This window comes from Pyxicephalus adspersus, chromosome Z, assembly GCF_032062135.1.
Source record: "Pyxicephalus adspersus chromosome Z, UCB_Pads_2.0, whole genome shotgun sequence".
Lineage (NCBI taxonomy): Eukaryota > Metazoa > Chordata > Amphibia > Anura > Pyxicephalidae > Pyxicephalus > Pyxicephalus adspersus.
The window spans coordinates 81112121-81131602 of record NC_092871.1 but is presented as its reverse complement, the minus strand read 5'-3'; the positions used below and the strand labels follow the sequence as shown (position 1 = coordinate 81131602).

Sequence of the window (19482 nt, the reverse complement as noted above, 5' to 3'; positions counted from 1 at the left end):
AAGTAGAAAAATACATTTTGCTTATTCACTACGTAGAGCAGCGCACAACCTCTGACCACACTGTCTTGCGTGTAAATGAATAGCCTATACAAATCCACGCTACAGTAATCACATTAATATTAGCGGTAGAGAAAAAACCTGATGTGATAGAAGAAAACTACCTGCACTTTCATAATTAGTATACTTATTTTAGCATAAATAGGCTTAAACATTGAAGTCAACAAAAAAATTTGTTCAAAATTGTTCCCCGGTTTTATCAATATTGAATATTTTTAACCATATACGACATCTATATTGGTTATAGAGAAATCAAGTTAGAGAGACTCTGTTTGCAATGGTGCATACGTTTATTTTTTATTTTAGTTTATGTTGATTTTATTTGTGTATGTTTTCACATTTATTTATGTTCAATATACCTTGATCATATTGTGTGTCTGTGTATTTCTCTTTCTTATGCAAAACCCAATAAAGTATTGAAAAAAGAAATGGTTAAAGGCATTTTATGTAAAAAAAAATTTAGTTTTATGGAGGCAATTTACTAAACACAAAAAAGAAGACTTTAGACAGCTCTGACTGTACATTCCCTAAGGTGGGTCCATTACATTAGCTACAGAAATGAAAAGATTGATGCATTTGAGAAATACTGTAGAAATGTATGTCTTTAAACTGACCCTGTCACATCTTCCACCAGATACACCCCTTACCAGCATGATTCTTAGGTCTAGCACTGAGACGTCTTTGGCCCCCCCAACCTGCTGACCTCAACCAACACAGGATTTTTTTTTTTTTTTAATATATATCTTTATTGGCAGATTATACAGATTACAGTTACAAAAAATATGGTAGTAATGAAATAAACATCAAGTGTACAGTCGAAACATGGGATGATAAGACACTAGATTTGAGGATAACAATGATCAAAATTACAGAAACAATTAGAGATACATAATCCCTGAATCATCCTAAATGCCTTCCGCCGCTCCTCCATTTTCCATTTTCTAAGCATGAAGCACTAATATTATTAACTAAACAAACCAATTAAAAAAAAAAGCCAAATGAAAGGGAGAACCAAACACAAAAAAAGAATGAACCCCCCCCCCCCCCTTTCAAGGAACCAATAAAATTAAATAATTAAACAAATAAACACCCCAGAAACTTGACTTATATTTTCACTGAAAAGAGAAAACCTCTTGGAAATGACCAAAGTCACAACATATAGACATTGTACCTCTATTCACCATTTATAATGTACAATCTAATATTATTATTGTGTATTGTTGACTAGCTATCCTACCAACATTTAGTGCACTTCCAAAGCCCTACGGTCGTACCAAATCGTATGCCGAAATTGCTCAATATTATCTTGTAATTGAGTAGGAGACAATGTGTATTCAAGATAAGGCATCCATGTTCCAAACTATTTTTGTAGATGTGTATCTCCATGCTGGGTTGCCTCAGTCTTATCAATGGTCATTAGAGATTGAAGATATTGTGTAAGATGGGTAGTACTGGGAGGGTTGGGTTCTAACCACATTTTAAGAATGCTTTTTTTGCTGCCAGATAACAGAGATGTTCGAATTTGGTCACTGATGACTGTGCAACTGGGTCACTGGGTCAGTGCTATACAGGATTTTATTGACCAAGAGAGAAGCATCAGCATTGGAACACTGGTAAGGTGAGTGACCGTGGGTCAGGAACCCTTTGGCAAACACACTCTTGCTTTGCCCTCAATAATCAAAGCAATTGTGCTTCTTTAACTCAAGATAATTGAATATGTTATAATGTAGTTTATTTTATCTTTATCTGATTTTTAGGCTTCTCCATCCATCCTCCATCCAAGCTCTTCTTAAATGTTCCTGGTTTTAGTGACTGCAGCTTCTCGTTGAAGGCAGTGTTTTTCGGTGTGTTTTGTGCTTCACTTGTCAAGCAACGTTTTACCCGAATTTTTCTTCCCATCAGCTCTGAGTTATTCAGCTTTAGAGCCAATTGTACAGCATCTGTACCCTGCCAATAAAAAAAAAATGTTTGTTATAGTATTATCATCCTATAAGTAAACCCAAACAATAAACTTTTTCTAAAAACTCCTGATTAACATACTGTTATGTCTGTTGAAAAAATTATCATTAGATGTTCATACTGGGCAGAACTTTAAATAGTCGATAGCAGCTTTCCTTAACCTTGAAAAAATGTTCTGGTCCTCTACTATAATTACTATATACACAGCTCACAGTATATTAGTGTGGTGGCCAGTGGGAAGAATTCCTCATACATTGCTGGTCATTGGGAAAAAGAATGTCACCCTTACAGATAGCCAAAAAGATCATTGGTGTCAGTTAAACAATTTGTGCCTCTCGGTTCAGTTTAAGGAACCCCCTGCAACCTCTGGAGGAACCCTGGTTGAGAAACACTCGTCTATAGTCTTGTTAAGTGCCAGAAATGAAATCCTTAACTCGTTTCGCACTTCGTCCTTGCTGAACTTATCAGTAAGAATGGTCTCAGTATTGCCATTGGGCTACATAATCCTACCCCCTAATTGGAAAGGGTTCTCTGTAGTCTTACAACACTTCCTATGGGTGACAGTACTGCTTGTTCACGTATACAACACAGTGAATGTCATTACCCTCGGACAGGAATTGTGTTGTCAGGATCACCAAGTAAAATATAGAAAATGGCCTGAGAAAAACCCCAATGCAGCCTTCAAATGACCCGGTCACTATAATACAGTTTTGCTCCTAAAAGTTTTTTTTTTTCTTACAGACTCCAGCAAAAGAATAAACCAAAAAGTGCTGTGGACAGCGTTAAACTGAAATATTTACATTTACATGGTACACTGTGATATCTAACAGGGACATTTTAGTGAATGTGACTGGTTCTAAATATACTCGGGGGTGCATCAAAACAAAAAGTGAACAAAGCTTTAGAGAAAAGCAGCCACAATCGGAATAGAAAAGCCTGTCAGTATGCTGCAGAGAAGGACCGTTGCTTTCCCTGTGCAAGCAGTAGTTATATTGCAGAGGTCTGGTGAATGCAGATTTAGAGCTCCCCAATCAGTAGGAAGCTTAGGCTTTGCATCTAACAATTGCTTCCACACACACAAAGCAAGGGTCCATCACTGATGTATCATAGCAAGGCAGAGGCTTTTCTTCAGTGACAATGGCTGCTTTGGGGTCTGTGTCAACGGATCAGTTTGAAACTTCTAAATTGTTCAAAATACATTGACAGGAGCATTTGACCAGCCTTAGGCAGATTGTCTGAAGATTCCAAGTCTACCTGAAGCAAGCAAAGGCAACCCAGGCCCCCAGAAAGAAGAAAAACTAAGACATTAAACATCTTTTGTTTGATGCAACCAGAATATATTCATCTTATTTAAACTGGAAGTTCAATTAGGCTTGAATTCTGCAATCTTATCTCTAGATCTCATAGAAATGCATGTTATTTCTCTTTATTCTTACCTCAAATAACACATAACCAAAGCCTTTACCCATCCCGGTTTTCTGGTCTCCAACGTTTTACCCGAATTTTTCTTCCCATCAGCTCTGAGTTATTCAGCTTTAGAGCCAATTGTACAGCATCTGTACCCTGCCAATAAAAAAAAAAAAAAGAATGTTTGTCATACTAATACCATCTTATAAGTAAACCCAAATAATAAACTTTTTCTAAAAACTCCTGATTAACATACTGTTTGTTATGTCTGTTGAAAAAATGTATATAGTCTTTATATAGTGGACAGCAGCTTTTCTCAACCTCAACCTTGAAAAAAATTTCAGGTCTCGTGGTGGTCAGTGGGAAGAATTCCTCTAACATTGTTGGACATTAGGAAGAATAAGGAACCCCCTGCAACCTCTGGAGGAATGCTGGTTGAGAAACACTGGTCTATAGTTTTGTTAAGTGCCAGGAATGAAATCCTAACTCTTTTTGCACTTCATCCATGCTGAACTTATCAGTAAGAATGGTCTTAGTATTCCCAGTGGTCTACATATTCCTTCCTCCTATGTTCGGGTGACAGTGCTGCTTTTTCACGGATACAACACACTGAATGTCATTACCCTCGGACAGGAACTGTTGTCAAATGGCCTGAGAAAAAATCAAATGCAGCCTTCAAATGACCCGGTCATTATAATACAGTTTTGCTCCTAAAAGTCTTTTTTTTTTTTTGCAGACTCCAGCAAAAGAATAAAATGTGTTCCATGCTGTGGACAGCGTTAAACTGAAATACTTGCTGACATTTTACAGGTATGCCTTTATTGGAAAAGTAGTAACAGCTATAGTGTGACTGTTAGAAGTTTTAAATACATATAAGGATGGATTACAACCAATGTCATTGATTTTTTGACCTCTATGCCACTGTTAGGGGTAATCACTTTTTTTTCTTTGTCCTGTTGCCCACTGGCATTAAGACTAAAATTAATGCAGAAGAAAAACAGTGCTAAAATCTTCCATTAAAGGCATGTGTTCTGGTGAAGACTAATTAAAGAAAGAAAGATTAAATTCCCTTAATTTTGGAGATATGGACACTTTGTGTCTACTGGACAGGAAGTGAATCTACCCAAGAGGCAGAGGTGTAAAACAAGAAAAAAAAAAAAAAAAAAACTTTCACCTACTCTTAGAGGTTTCCTACCTTCTTACCTACTCCATCCAAGCATTTCCCCCCTAGCGTTCTAATTCCATCCAAATTTCCATGCAAAAAGCCTTACATTTTTTTGCATGGAACCTTATATATTATTTAATAATAATAATAATAATAATAATAATCTTTAAATAAAAAAAAAACACAAAAATATGTTAAAAAAATAGTTAAACATGTAATGTAGGTGTACAGTAGCATACACACACACATATATATATATATATATATATATATATATATATATGAAAGGTTTGTTTATAATAAAATGCTGACTTCCATAAGGAGTGGACCCCACTCTGCATAAGTAATAAAAACGAATGAGAAATAAGTGTGTGGTACCCAGTCAGAATCCATCTTATACGTTCCTCACTTTGAGTATATTCTGATTGACTGCTATGGATTACTGAATACGGGCAATGGTGTTACTGTATGTATAGGTCCCATACAAATTTTTCACTGAAACAAGTCAATTTTGCAAGCAAAGAAACAGCTTCTTTTAGGTCTAAGGGCCAAATAAAATGAAGATGGCTCATTACTTTGGTAAAAATCTTGCACCCCTTAAAAGCATGTAACTTAAAGTTGAACTAAAGTTCTACTTTAAAAACTTGGGATCAGACAGGGCTTCATTGCAGAAAGGGACAGGTGCTGTCCCTTCTCCTAAAAGCATTTTTTCCTGTCTGATTGCTGTCCAATCAAGATGGCTGAAGATCGTAATGAGTAAAAGAAGAAGGAAGAAGATGGTGGCTACTGAACAGGGGAGTATATACACGACTTAGTTTTGCTTTAAGGTTAGTTTAGCATTAATGGTTATCAAAAACATACAAATAGGAGGCTAACCCAGCCACCTCTAAAATCTTTTTTGGATGGGTAGTCCCCTTAAAATAACACTGCCAAGTCTTCACTGTTCCCAAATGTATACATATTACTCTGCTATGAGATGTAAAGGCAAACTTCATACAAAATCCTTAGTGATTTCATTATGACCTGTATGGAATACACAACAGCTTACTGTACATATAACATTCCTATTGCTGCACAATAGACAGGGATCTTACCATATGGAAGGTTCCCCACAAATGCAGATTTCTTGTTGTCATGCTTAAAAAAGAAAAAAATAAATAAAGTTTATCACAATGGAGAAATATTAGGTGAAGCGATAAAGAGAAAACTGTACCTGCATGCTCGTCCCTTGCATAAACCCAATCTGACCCCTATCTTGCCTGGTGCTACCTCACCCACTTTTTTTTCTTGCAAACCCTTTAAGGTCACAGAGCCTTCACTCTTTATATTGTGTAATTGTTCATATACAATGTACTTATGACTTGGATTTGTATGGCTTGTGCGTAACCTAATTGTAATAACAAATATGCCATACTTTTTTGTCAATATATTTTACCCCTTGAGAAAAAAAAAATCACTGCAGAGAACATGTATACCTAGGTAAATAGAAAAAAAACACACAAGCATTACATCTGTGCCACATGAACAATCCAGCACATTATGGCTCCTAAAGTACACTAATAGTATAGAAAAATACCTGAAAGACCAACCATGTCAGACATCCAGTGACCTTCTAGCTTTCAATGCATTACATCCTCTCTTGTTAGTAATTAGCAATGTTAATTAGCCCAGTCCAGTTCATCTATAAACTATAGGACACCCCCATAACATAACTCCTATTCTATGGTGCTCCGCCATAGATACAATACATGACTGTTGTCATTCTAGAACAGAAAGCATGTCAATTTTAAGGATAAAATATAAAGAACATGAAAATTAGTGCAGCCACCCCTTACAGTTTTGCTCTTTTTATTTAGGTACATTTTATGCTGCTTACCGATGAGCCCTTGGAGGCAAGATCCACTCTGATGTGGAATCCACTGCTGATCTCTGTGCCGTTCCTAGACAGAATAAAATCATGCAGATTATGGTAAGTAGGTGACACGAGACTGCAGATGAAGATTGAAAGGTTAAAACAGTGGGAGCTACAGCTAACCTGTTTTTAAAGGTTGCCGACATCATACGCTCAGCAAAGACTGCAGATGAAGATTGAAAGGTTAAAACAGTGGGAGCTACAGCTAACCTGTTTTTAAAGGTTGCCGACATCATACGCTCAGCAACAGGAATGCGGCCTACAAGTCATTCAGTTCCTGAACCCTTTTAAGAGTCATGCCACCCAGGCTCACATAGCATACAAAGCGCTGATGAAGGCCAAGGTGACTGTAACATTTGGTGTTATCTCCAGTAAAGACTAATGTATTGATTTATTTGGACTCTGCGCTGCTGCTTATTTGGATTCACTGCGCTGCTGCTCTGGTTCCCTAAAAAACAGTGTTTGCACATTTGACAGCAGATGACATGATGACCAAACCATTCCCCAATTTATTCTCTATAGACAGCCATGGGTGCAGTTCAGGAATGACGGTGTGAACATAGCCCTAATGGTTCCCTAGACCAAAACAATCATTTAACTGCTGCAATTTAAGGGAAGCCCTGTTGCAAGGGTGAATTCTCATTATTCCCTTATGGTAAGGATTTGGCAAGAGCTGGCAAATGTGTCCACCGTGATCATTATCTTACCTGACAAGGGCTTTGGCTGCACTCTCCTTGTCTTTGAAAAGCACATACGCATTAATGTTCTTCCGTTTCGGGTGTATTTTCCGCCTGCAGATCAAGAAAACAAACTTGTTACTATCATTACAAATGAAATGTAAAACTAGCAGCGTACATCTCGAACATAATCTATCTCTACCATGTTGGTAACAAACAGACTGCACGTGCCATAAAGGGTCTCTAATCCCAAAAATATAAATCTATTATACTGCAGATTATTAGAATTTAGATGTGGTGACTGCTATAGTTTTTGCTTCTCAGCCTTAGAACATTTAATAGGTTCATAAAATGCCTGTCGATCTTGGAGGAAATGCCATGTCCTTGTCACACCTCTTTACAATATTATATTGAAATGTCAAAGTCCACAGTGTAAAGCTCCAGGATTATGAGCACTGAATCACAGTGGAGGTGAAAGCAGATTTTATTTATTACAATACTGACCCAAGACAATGGACAGGAGGCATTTTAAATTCATGTCATGTGACATAAACCCACTGCATTGGATCATATCATTTGCAGCATGCTTAGTAAATGTCAGCAATCTGCAGTGAAACCCTGCAAATGTTACATGAACCAGACCGGACTATTACACCAAACAGCCAAGTACAAGGCAAGTTTCATTCCCCTAACACATTCTAAAATGAACCTGGTCCAGACACATATCACAATGTGCTGTAAAACACAAAATAACACAAAAAAAAAAAAACATCAGTGCATGCTCTGTGAAATGTAATCAAGTCTGAATCAAAATCCCATTGATTTTATTTGTGTTGCACAACCTTAACAGATATAGAAAAAATACATGTCAACTTACTGAATGGTTTTCACTTTTTTGGACAGGAAAGTCAAACCCCTGCTATACTTACTATATCCACAGCTCACAGTATATTTTCATGATGGTCAATGGGATGAATGCCTATGACATGGTTGGCCATGAATGTCACCCTTACGGATGGCCAAAAAAAAGATCATTGGAGTCAGTAAAACTGAGCAGAGAGGTAAAAATTGTTCATTGCTCACGGAACCCCTTGCAACCTCTGGAGGAACCCTGGTTGGGAAACACTGCTATAGAGTATGCTATAGTCCTCCGCCAGGCTGACAACTCTGCTCCTCTACAGATACAGTAAGTAAGTGAGCGCTGGCCCTATGCTTCATCCCCATGTGTCACTAGCAGGGTCACTGTGCACCAGAATGGTCATTACAATCCTCTGCAGGGTGCATTTATTACAGAAAAAACCCTGAATAATAAATCAGAGTAATTGATCATTGATATAAATATCAGGTTGCATTTATTGTAATTGGTGGGGTGCTTACCATAGATAATGCTTCCATAATCTCATGGATTCAATCTGGCCAAACTCCTTAAAGCACGCCTTCAGCATCTGAAACAAAAGTTGTCAGAATTACATTTCATGCTCCTCCCCAGCTCTACCAGAAAGCAGCTAATGTTAAACCCCATTACAGCCAAGTATGGCACAGATCTGTCCTGAATGATCCTCCAAATATCAAAGCTTGCAGCTAGGACTTGCATACCAGTACTATATGTCACGCTGTCTTTGCAAGTTCAGGGGCAAGGAGATGTTTTGCCCCGGGATTCAGTCATAGTGGCAAAAAATTGGAGGCTAATGCAAAGATCTCTATGTATGGAAGGGGGCAACAAGAGAGGTCATTTACACAACCTCAAATACCAAATTGCTAATTATTCCTAATTGTAATTGCTAATTGCCCTGCACATTGAAAATCTGATCTGCACACTGCATTGCAGTTGATCTACTAAATATGGTGAGCCTCTTCCCACAAAATTGTACAGATATTCATTTTTAATTATAATATACTATATACTGTATCATCTTTAATTATAATATACTGTATTCTGTAATGTTTTTAATTCTACTATATACTGTATCATCTTTATTACAATATACTGTATCATTTTTAATTATAATATACTGTAGTACTAATGTACTTTTTACATCTACACGTATTTTTTCCCAAAAATGATGGCAACCAGGTATGACACAGTATGGCACAGAAGATGTATGAAATACTCAAGTGCATTACGGGCAGACAAATTATTATTAATATTATTATTATTATTATTATTAATAAACAGGATTTATATAGCGCTAACATATTACGTGGCAATGTACATTAAATCTTTATATTCAGCATTAGCAAAGGTTTCCTAAATTCTCTGTAATTAGCTGTGTCATAGGAACACAGACTTGTGAGTAAACACCCACTTGCTTATCTAAGCCCAGCAATGTCTCCCATACGCCCTGTTCTTGTTAGTGCAAAAAGATTTACAAGCAGATATCACATCAAACCCTGTGCAGACTTCCATACAGGGTAGCTCACCATGCAAACATGCCCCAGCTCTGTGTCTATCAATACAAGTAAATTAAGCCATTTCACTCCAACAGAACTGCTACTTTGTGTTGGAGGTACAACAAACCCCTTAAAACTAAGGCAAACAAGCCTTTCGTTAGTTTACTTTGCTACTCTACAACGAGTAACCCAGGTAAAAATTGTCCACCCCTATGGCGGTGAGTTCTACAAAAGGTTTGACACCTGTGCATAATATGTAAATTATGTTTGTATTCCTTCTTACTTGAGAAAGAGGAACAGATTTTGGAACATAAAGAATAAATGTAAAGTATTTTCAACTGCCATGCACCCAGTTACACAAAATAGGCAAACAAATTGTTGGTTACACCCATAGTTGTTTTTTTTTCATCACTATGTTTCCTTTATGATGATTTTTTAAAGTAGCAAATGCATTATTGTAGGGTTTTGATGAATAGTGTAGGGCAATATAACAATTTTTTTTGTAATTTACCAGTGCATTTTATAGAGGTCTGTACCATATATGAAGAAGAGAAACATTTGAGGACGAATGAGACTCTTTTAGGTGCACATGTTGCTCCACTGGCATCCTTGTGTGCGGAGATGCACTTTAAGAGGTAGGATGAGGCCGTAAATCACTTCATCTTTGCCAGTCACCATTGAAAGGAGGTTTTCCCAGAATCTGCTTGGCAGACATAGGTGTTGGTAATTAGGTGCATACATAAGTTCAGCTCCCCCTGGCCTCCTTGATGGATTTTAGTCTATTATTAGCCTGATCCTGAGATCTGTGTTTTTTTTCTGTATCCACACTGGCTTCTAACCTTTGATTTTGAATCTGATTTGCTCTCACTCCAACCGAATCTTTGGCTTTGACTCTTGGCCCTTGTCTATGGTTGCCAACCTTACTCCAGCTCTAAATCGTTGGCCAGTTATTTTTATTTTATTAATAAACAGGATTTGTATAGCGCCAACATATTACACAGCGCTGTATATTAAATAGGGGTTGCAAATGACGGACTAATACAGACAGTGACACAGGAGGGGACCCTGACCAGAAGAGCTTACAATCTAGGAGGTGGGGGAATTAACATACAATAGGAGGGGAGATATGTAGTGGTTGGACATAGTGGGGGTTTTAAAAGACAGAATAGGATGAGTAGGCAAGTTTAAAAAAATTAGTTTTGAGTACTCTTTTAAATGAGTTACTACCACTCTACCTCTGCTTGGACCTTCCTTCATCTCAGAGGTTTTGGTGAAGACCTAACAGGTGCTTAAGCTCTGAGCCTGATCTTGTGCCAAGCAAATGGCGGATCACCAACTAATGTTCCTAGGTAGACCACAAGCATCAGGGCCGACTTACAACTCCTGACAGGGAGGGACAGAACCAAGGTAGCAAAGGGTTTTTCCAAAATATATTGGTAAATATGTGTTTTTTTCACCTTAGTTTCACATAATTCACCCTCCAAGCTTGACTTTAAAGTCTCCTTTTCGTTGCTGGATGTTAGTCTGCTATCATCCAGGTCTTGAGATCAGTGATTTTTTCAGTGCATTTTTTACCTTGCTGGCTCCTAACTTTTGCTTTTGGATTTTGAGCTTACTCTTACTCCAGCCAGACCTTTGGTTTTGGCTTTTGACCCTTGGCTTTGGATTTCAATCTTACTCCAGCTCTCCTCCTGTCTAGCTTAACTCTCAATAATTTTCCTGTTACTACCACTGCTTACCCTTTCTGGGGAACCTGCTTGTGTGTAGATTGAGGGTTACAGCCTGGTACCTGTTAGCTGCACAACATTCTCCATCTCAGTTTAGGTGAAACAGTAACAGGTGCCTAAACTGTTTGCCCCACCCTGTGTCATGCCATTGGCAGATCAGCATCCAAAGTTCCTAGGGGAGCCTCAAGCATCAGAGTTGATTTGCACTTCATGACAGACATATAGATGATTGGTTCCAAGGAGGGACAGTCCCTTCAAAGGTAGCAAGGAAAGCTAGAGCGGACAGTCCTTCCAAAGGCAGGAAAGGAAACCAGAGTGGACAGTCTCCTAAAAGGTAGCAAAGGAAGCCAATGTGGTCAGTCCCTCCAAAAGTAGCAAAGGACGCCAGAGCAGACAGTCCCTGCAATGATAGTAAAGGATGTCAAGGTGGACAGTCCCTCCAAGGGGACTGTTGGTGGATATGTGTTTCTCACCTTAATTTCACATGGGACCCGCTTGATATACGCTTGATATAGTTGTTTCCTTTTCTCCAGGAATGCAGCCCTATATCTTGAACTCCAATCTTGTTTTCTGTTTACTAAAAACTGACTCATTGGGTTTCTATTTCTGATTACTAATTATAGAGACATGTTGTTTTGTTGGAATGAAACAGGTGAATGATGCTGCCTTTGTAACTGTTGCGTACACTATGTAACTTACAATTCATTAGGTTCTATTATATAAAGAATGATAAATCAGGCATATTGTTAATACAAAAAAATCATAACGTGACTCATCCTGAAGCCAAGGTGTTGTCAGTGTTTCAGCCTTTTAGTCTTCATACAGGAACCTTCTCATCACCTATAACCATAGGTGTGTCTTTTACAGAGATTTGTTTTATGGCACTTCCATTATATAAATATTTGTTATGAAGAAGCATAACTAAACATTTTATTTGTGTCTGTCTTCTACCTATTGTCTTCATGTTGATACCTTCAGGATGTGGTTCTCTATTTGTCTAGGTGGCAGATATTATTGGTGGTCATTGTAAGAAGACATAAAATCACCTGTTGTCTCATGGGGAACACTTGCTGAAGGATTTCCTGTTACTTTGGGGAGATTTACTCTCACTTCTAGTACAGTGTAACTTTTACCAAAGGAGACTTAGCTTCATGGTGCAGAAGAAAATTCTCCAAAAGCCTTGCCATGGGCCACTTTCCTTACATAATGGGTGCACCAACCAGTTAGGAGCTCATTCAAAACCCAAAGCACACAATTCAAACAAATGTTTAATCCTGCAGCACCCCACTAGATATATCACACTGAAACAATATTGTTGCAGACAACAAAGGGGAGATCCTCTGGACTTCTATGACCAAGCCCTTTTTGGGTAAATGGGTCAAAAGAGGAGGTCCTAGATGGGGCTTCCTTGTATTGTCTGGAATACCAAAGTTTTAGAGATTACGATACCCAATGATGCTTCCTGGATTCTCTATTTGATAGACTTACATAGATTCTAACTCTTCTCCACTCTATACAAAACCCCCCAAAAAAGTTCTGATTAGGCTTCTAGTTGTGAATAGGTCAATAATACTGATATGTCCCAATATACAACAATAGTATCATTAAGAACAGGTTCACCTTATATTGATAAAAGTCATCCATGACTCCTCCTAGGCCAAGACAGGAATAGGGTTTTCTGCAAGATGCAAAGCGGGGTTGATCTGTGCCAGACATCTGTGATCTCAGCCAAGAATTAGCAGCCAGAATTTACATGAATCTTTATACAGCAGGTAGACAGTGACTCGGGATTGTGCTTGCACAAACATGGCTCCATCCCCTGGAGGAGAAAAACACAACATTTCTAGGAAGAGATAATAGATATTTGGATGTGTTACACTTACACAATACTAAGAATTCCACACTCAACATTCCCTTAGTATGGTGGAAGAGGAGTCAAGGAGTTTACAGCCATTTGGTATCTTTTCAAATTTATGTCATGACTCATCTTACCAACCAATTTATTCATACCTGTACATAATTGCCACTAATAACACATATTATCAATTTTGAAGAACTGGAAAAACCTCTTATGTTTGCCATGCAGACATTTTATATATGTCATGTGGTTGGCAACCTACTTCCACCTGTTTATAAGTAGTGAATCAAATTGCTCACTTTGTTGAAGTAGTGTCAAAACCAAAACCCTGACTTACGATATCTAAGAAGGTTTCTGGCAGTAAGGTCTCCCTACTCTGATCTGTTCTCCCTGGCATAGGGTCTGTGTCTGGTAGTACTTACCTGTCCTGTCTCTCTGACGCTGCTATCTCGGGTTGACTGCCCAGTCTGCAGATACCCCAATTATCAGCTTCTTGTGTTCATTCAACCTCTTTTGTGCATGCCTCCAGGGGCACTGGGGTCACATGCACATGCATTTGCTTCCTCTGGTCCTTCTTAATCCTGCATCCTCTTTGGCATGCTCCCTGTCTGACCTCTCATTGGTTGACAGGGTGAATAAATAGGGCCCTATAGCTGTGATAGGGTTTATTCAAGTATACATCTAAGTTTATTTCTGTTAGTTACTGACCCCCTCCTCCTGACCCCTGTGATCCTTCTAGCTTAATAACTGCCCTGACTTCTGCTTGACCTTAGCCATGTACTTTCTTGCTTATGGTCTCTTGGATAGTGTTCTGGCTAAAAATCACCTGTGTATGACCCCAACTCTGTCTCTGCACCATTTTACCACCTATGACCCCTTAAACATCAGGCCAAGTTTACTGTCTATTGTGTTCCACACCCCACTCCATCTTCTGACCACTCTCTCACCTCTGAACCCTTGCAATCTCATCTGGCTGACCATCTCAACCTTTGGCTGCATATTGTCCTATCCCTATCCTCCTTTGCCTTGCCTAGAGATCTGTTCTTCTTCCTGGTCCTCTATCAGTCCTACCTCAGATGCCATCCCTTACACATTCAAATCTTGGGGGCATCAAAATGCTGGGATCATTTTCTGCCTCTTGAGGCTAAGTAGGGGCTTATCATAGGTGAAGAAATTAGTGGGATTGGCACCTGACCTGCATGGGCATGAGAGTGTTGGCAGCCTTCAGTGAGCAAATGTTTAGGATGCTTCAGCAAACAAAAGCCCAGAAAATTAAGGAAAATACTTTTAAGACATTCTCTTTAGTATGAAAACTAAATGAAAATATTAGCAAGGACAATGGGATACCAAAAAATAAATAAAGCAGGTTGGCTAAGATGAAGAATCAGAAACAAATTTTGCCAACACAGTCTGACTGATTCTACTCAAAGTGGCTAGAATCCCCACTTGGTAGGTCTGGGGTCCTAGGATTGAATCTTGGTATAGACTCCATGGGGTTTGGAAATTCTCCACGTGGGTTTCCCTCAGGCACTCCAAATTCCTCATTCCAAAAATATACTGGTAATGTATAAATTATAAGCTAGCTTCTCCCCCAAAAACTAACTATAAATTATTTTGGGGTCTTTAGACTATGGTAGGGACATTAGATTGTGAGATTTTCTGAGAGACAGTTACTGACATGACTATGGACCCTGTATCATGATGCCTAATATGTTGGCGCTATACACACAATAATGTTAAAAATAAAATTACCTTTCTATATATATAACCCTGGTAAAATGTAGCCATTAAAGAATCCCCTAAAAATCATTTGTATATAACATTTCTTCATAGCATAAAGCTATTACAACCATTGTTTTTTAAATGTAAACCTATTTTTATTATACAGTTTGGTTTCTTTTATTATGAATATTTGCAGCTTTTCTTAACCTTTTTAACATGACGGAACCCTTGAAATAACTTTCATATCTTGGGGAACCCCTTCTATAATTTCTAAATCCACAGCTCACAATATATTAGCCTGGTGATCCGTGGTAAGAATTCTTCTTACATTGCTGGACATTGGTTTGGTTGTATATTATATATAATTCTTTGTAAAAACAAATAATGCTAAAAACATTCTACTTCAACCGTTTTATAACTCCTATAAAATCCTATAGATCATTCTGTGTTATAATTATTGTTATTATTTTTTCTATTTTAAGAAAGTTGCTGTGCAGGATTAAGTCATAGATAAAAAAACAAAATTGAGGCAAACAGAAAGGAAACGTTTGCATGTGAGATGATGAAACCGTTTCTGTGGTCTATTCAGAGGATGTTATCACAGAACTGTGCTCCATCCTATAGGGATTGTGCTGTGTGGGAGGTACTCATTTTATAAACTTGCCCAAACATGTTTGAGAAAGGACTACAATTACGAGGACCGACTGCAATACCAAGGACATGCTTATCGGGTACTGCTGGTAACATATTTATATATATACAGAAATAAGAATCAGTGGTGTTTGTTTGAAAAGTGAAAGTCTCTTCTTTCAGTGAAAGTCTAAGGCTACATTCAAAGGTCAGATCTTTTGTGATGGTTTCCAGTAACGGATGAACAAACGAGTGATGTATACAGAGGGTCCTTCTGTTCAATGGAGAGAGGACGACGGACGAGAGGCACCCCACTGTGCTCTTCTATAAACAAATGTACAGTGGTTGTTTCCAGTCAGTCATTCATCAATCCACCAGGACAGATTAGTGAACGTCAGGGGACCGCTGTACGTACATCTGATTTTGACAATCATCCGACCAATGTATGAAGCTGTTGACCGCCACTTTAATGTAAATAAAGCATGCTGGTTAAAGCATTAACCACCATTGTAGAAAATTGTATTTTATCGATTGATCTCGTGAAATTTAAAACAAAAAATAACGGTGATCAATACTATAATTAAATTTTAAATTATTTTAGAATTTTTGATCTGTTGATCTGTGAAATCCTATAGCTCATTTTGTACAATATTATTTTAATAATGTATTGTATATTTTTATTAAGGAATGTGGGAATAAGCCATTGAGTTTCAATATTCATAAACTCTGCGCTCTGCTAGGAAAACAAAACAAATACACAGAACAGAAACCTTAACACACATGAAAAGGTTCTTAAACTTTGCGGGAATGTGGGATTAAGCCATTGAGTTTCAATATTCATAAACTCTGCGCTCTGCTAGGAAAAGGAAACAAATATACAGAACAGAAACCTTAACACACATGAAAAGGTTCTTAAACTTTGTTCTCTTCCTGGAAACTGAATTGTTAAAGAAAACAGAAACTGTATTGCATGATAAGAGTACTTTTTGTTTGTGGTATCTAGCCAGAAGGTGTGATTATAGAACTGTGCATTGCTCCATCCTACAGGGATTGTGTTGAATTCAATGTGTGGGAGTGACTTACTATATAAATCTGCTCAACCAGGAATGAGGAAGGACTACAACTAAGACAGCTGACTGCCATATCAACTTGAGATCAATCAGCATTCATATCAGGTACTTGTAAAGAAAAAAAAACTTATATATATATATATATATATATATATATATATATATATATATATCCTGAGTTCAGATTAGGTCACTCAGATAAGGTTCTGTTTGCTGTCTTGACTTGTTTTTGCTGTTTATATTTTGCTATTCAACTTGTTACTCTAAATGTTTTTTTTTTATTATTATTTGTACATTACTGAATTGTAACAAACATTTTTGCAGATTCCTACCTTTCTATTTCTGTTTTTTTTTTCTGTTGCTACTTACCTTTTCTATTGTTTCATCATGTCTAACTGTAAGTAGACAAGATTTTTATTTTAGAAAGGACTTGAGATGTCCCTTCTGCTATAAAGCATACTTTCCAGCCTGATCAAAATTTTCATGATCCCATGTGCAGCTCAGTGTAAGATTTTGGGATATGCCGGGTATCCCGACATCACCCAGGGATATTACAACTGAATGAAGGAGGTACTTTACCCCAGTCTGGTCAATGAAGATGGAAAAAACATTCGACACTTGGAAGAGGACTAGATGAAGATGATGGCTCCCACGATGGAGCGAGGTCAGGTGAGTGTAAATAAAAATTTGTAAAGAGGTAGGTATGTTATTTTTTTATCGCAGAAGGGATATCACCTGTCCAATCTGCAAAACAGGACCTGCCTGGTTGAAATTTATTTTACTGGTGCTTTAATGGAAGGGATCTGCACTGCTTATAACCAGAGCAAATCTCATTATTCTATAGGGAAAAGCTGCTGAAGTAAAGCTGATAATCAAGGCTACGTACACACGTATGATTTTTCACGACAAAAGACTGAAAGATGCATGAACGAGCGCTCTAGATGCAGTGCCGTTCTGCTCTATGGAGAGGGGAGGGAGGAGATGGAGCAAGCGGCACCCGACTGTACTCTCTCCCCTTCACTTGTATTACGATTGTTCGTTGTTAGTGATGTCAAACGACAGCTGTACACATGTCAGATTCCATTCCAATACCAGCCCTGAAATGATAATCGGATGAGATGTGTGTACCTAGCCTAATACTTCCGTTGTGTCTTAGTGCAAACTTTTGATAAAATCGATGATCAAATCCTAGAAATAGAAAATGACTTTTCGCCAGTAGGATAGAAAATGCCCCCATATTGCCATACATTTTTGCATTTTTGAGAAATTACAGCAGCTATGGAATGAAAGTATATTTTTAATATTCTGAAATGACAGAATGACTTGAGTATCAAAGGTAAATTCAATGTTATTCTTTATTTCACAATGCCATGGATTCTATGGTAGTAAATGAAAACTGTGAAAGAAGATCGGGATACAGAGATCTAGGGCACCCATAAATGCGTTTTAAAACAAATGGGCTTCCAGTTTGCTGAATGATCTATTAGTATTCAATTGTAACCAATTACTGACAAAAACAGTTTTTAGTCATGTGTTCCTATAGACAATGATGAGGTTTGTCTAGAGAAACGAATAAACAACCTGCATTGTTGTCTATTTACATTGCTCATTTAGGTTCTATGTAAAGCTATGTATAGATGCTACATTTATGACCCTCGAGACTCAAGCTATATACACCTGCCAGATACTTGTTGTCAGTGTCGAGCGTTCAAGCCCATCCACGGTAAAAATCTGACATGGGTCCACCGATGTCATTTATCAATCCAATGTGGTGGATTGTTGAAAAACTGATCAGGAAAATGACTACTACGTATGCAATAGAGGAGCGCACAACAGGGTGCAGCTTGCTCCTTCAGCACCCTTGCGGCTGTGACCTTCCCGCACCCCTCTTCAGGGCTGTGTGGATACAGTGACAGTTACCTGACGTCTGTATGGGGATAAGGCTACATACAAACATTAGAGTTCTGTTGCTGGATCTTACCGACCAATTCCGGTAACAGATGAATGATCGAGCACCATACACACAGCACTGTTCTGTGGTACAGAGAGGGAAGAGGATGAGCTTGTGGCACTTTGCTGTGTCCTCCTCATTAAAAAAAAAAGTGGTCATCCCTTCTTGGTTGTTCTTGGTTGTTCAATAATCCACCAGTCTTTGGGTTCAGTACTTTGGGTCCACAGAACGCAATGAATAGTAAAACTCCTCCTCATTTGGACTCACACAGCACATCAATGGCCCCACACACATAGCCGGACACACTTTAGACCTGGTATTTTCCAAACTCTGCAACCTCACCCTCCTTGACAACTCACCATTTCCCCTTTCTGATCACAACCTTATCACCTTCAACCTATTGAACTCTTGCCCTCCCTTGCCATATCCCAGGCCTTGTCAATGGCAGAGAGATATCCGTAACCTTGACCACAACCTTTTCTCAAACTGCCTTACGTCCCTAACCACTACCCTCTCCAAAATCACCTCCCCAGATGAAGCTGCCACCATGTTAAACCACTCTCTTTCCTTGGCTTTGGATAATGTTGCCCCTGCCACCTTCCGCTACCCCTGCCCTGGCAACCCCCGACCTTGGCACAACAATCACACCAAACAGCTACAAAAGACTGTTCGTGCAGCCGAGCGCAAGTGGAGGAAATCTGGCCTCAGCGCTGACTTCATGGACTACAAATCCAAGCTTCAAAGCTTTAACTCAGAGCTCACTGTCACTAAGCAAAATTATTTCTCCGCTGTAATTTCTTCTCAAGCCTCCAACCCAAGCAACCTCTTCTCTAAAACTGACTCCCTCCTAAACCCCCATTCCTCTGTTTGGTAAATACCCCTCAGCTTTTAAACATGCCATAATTCTCCCTATCCTAAAGAAACCCTCACTGGACCCCTCCCTACCCTCTAACTAC

General features: G+C 38.5%; 2 protein-coding genes across 5 annotated transcripts in view; one reads left to right on the top strand and one right to left on the bottom strand.

Annotated features, from left to right (window-relative positions):
• Positions 1–4901: 4901 nt before the first annotated feature.
• RBM34 (RNA binding motif protein 34) lies at positions 4902–8619 on the bottom strand. Its single transcript, XM_072430238.1, has 4 exons — positions 8555–8619; positions 7208–7291; positions 6465–6528; positions 4902–5725 (listed from the first exon to the last, which is right to left on the bottom strand). The coding sequence occupies exons 1-4, from the start codon at positions 8578–8580 to the stop codon at positions 5633–5635; spliced, it is 267 nt and encodes an 88-aa protein (XP_072286339.1). The 5' UTR covers positions 8581–8619; the 3' UTR covers positions 4902–5632.
• Positions 8620–15462: 6843 nt separating this feature from the next.
• The window catches only part of TREX2 (three prime repair exonuclease 2), an 8829-nt gene continuing 4809 nt past the window's right edge, over positions 15463–19482 (top strand). The window contains exons 1-2 of one of the 4 annotated variants that reach the window (XM_072430388.1): positions 15463–15606; positions 16553–16680. The gene's annotated coding sequence lies outside the window, so the exon portion shown is untranslated. Of the gene's footprint in view, positions 15616–15666; positions 15913–15963; positions 16681–19482 lie in introns of those variants that run through there. The other 3 variants (XM_072430390.1, XM_072430391.1, XM_072430389.1) reach the window with 3 other exon arrangements.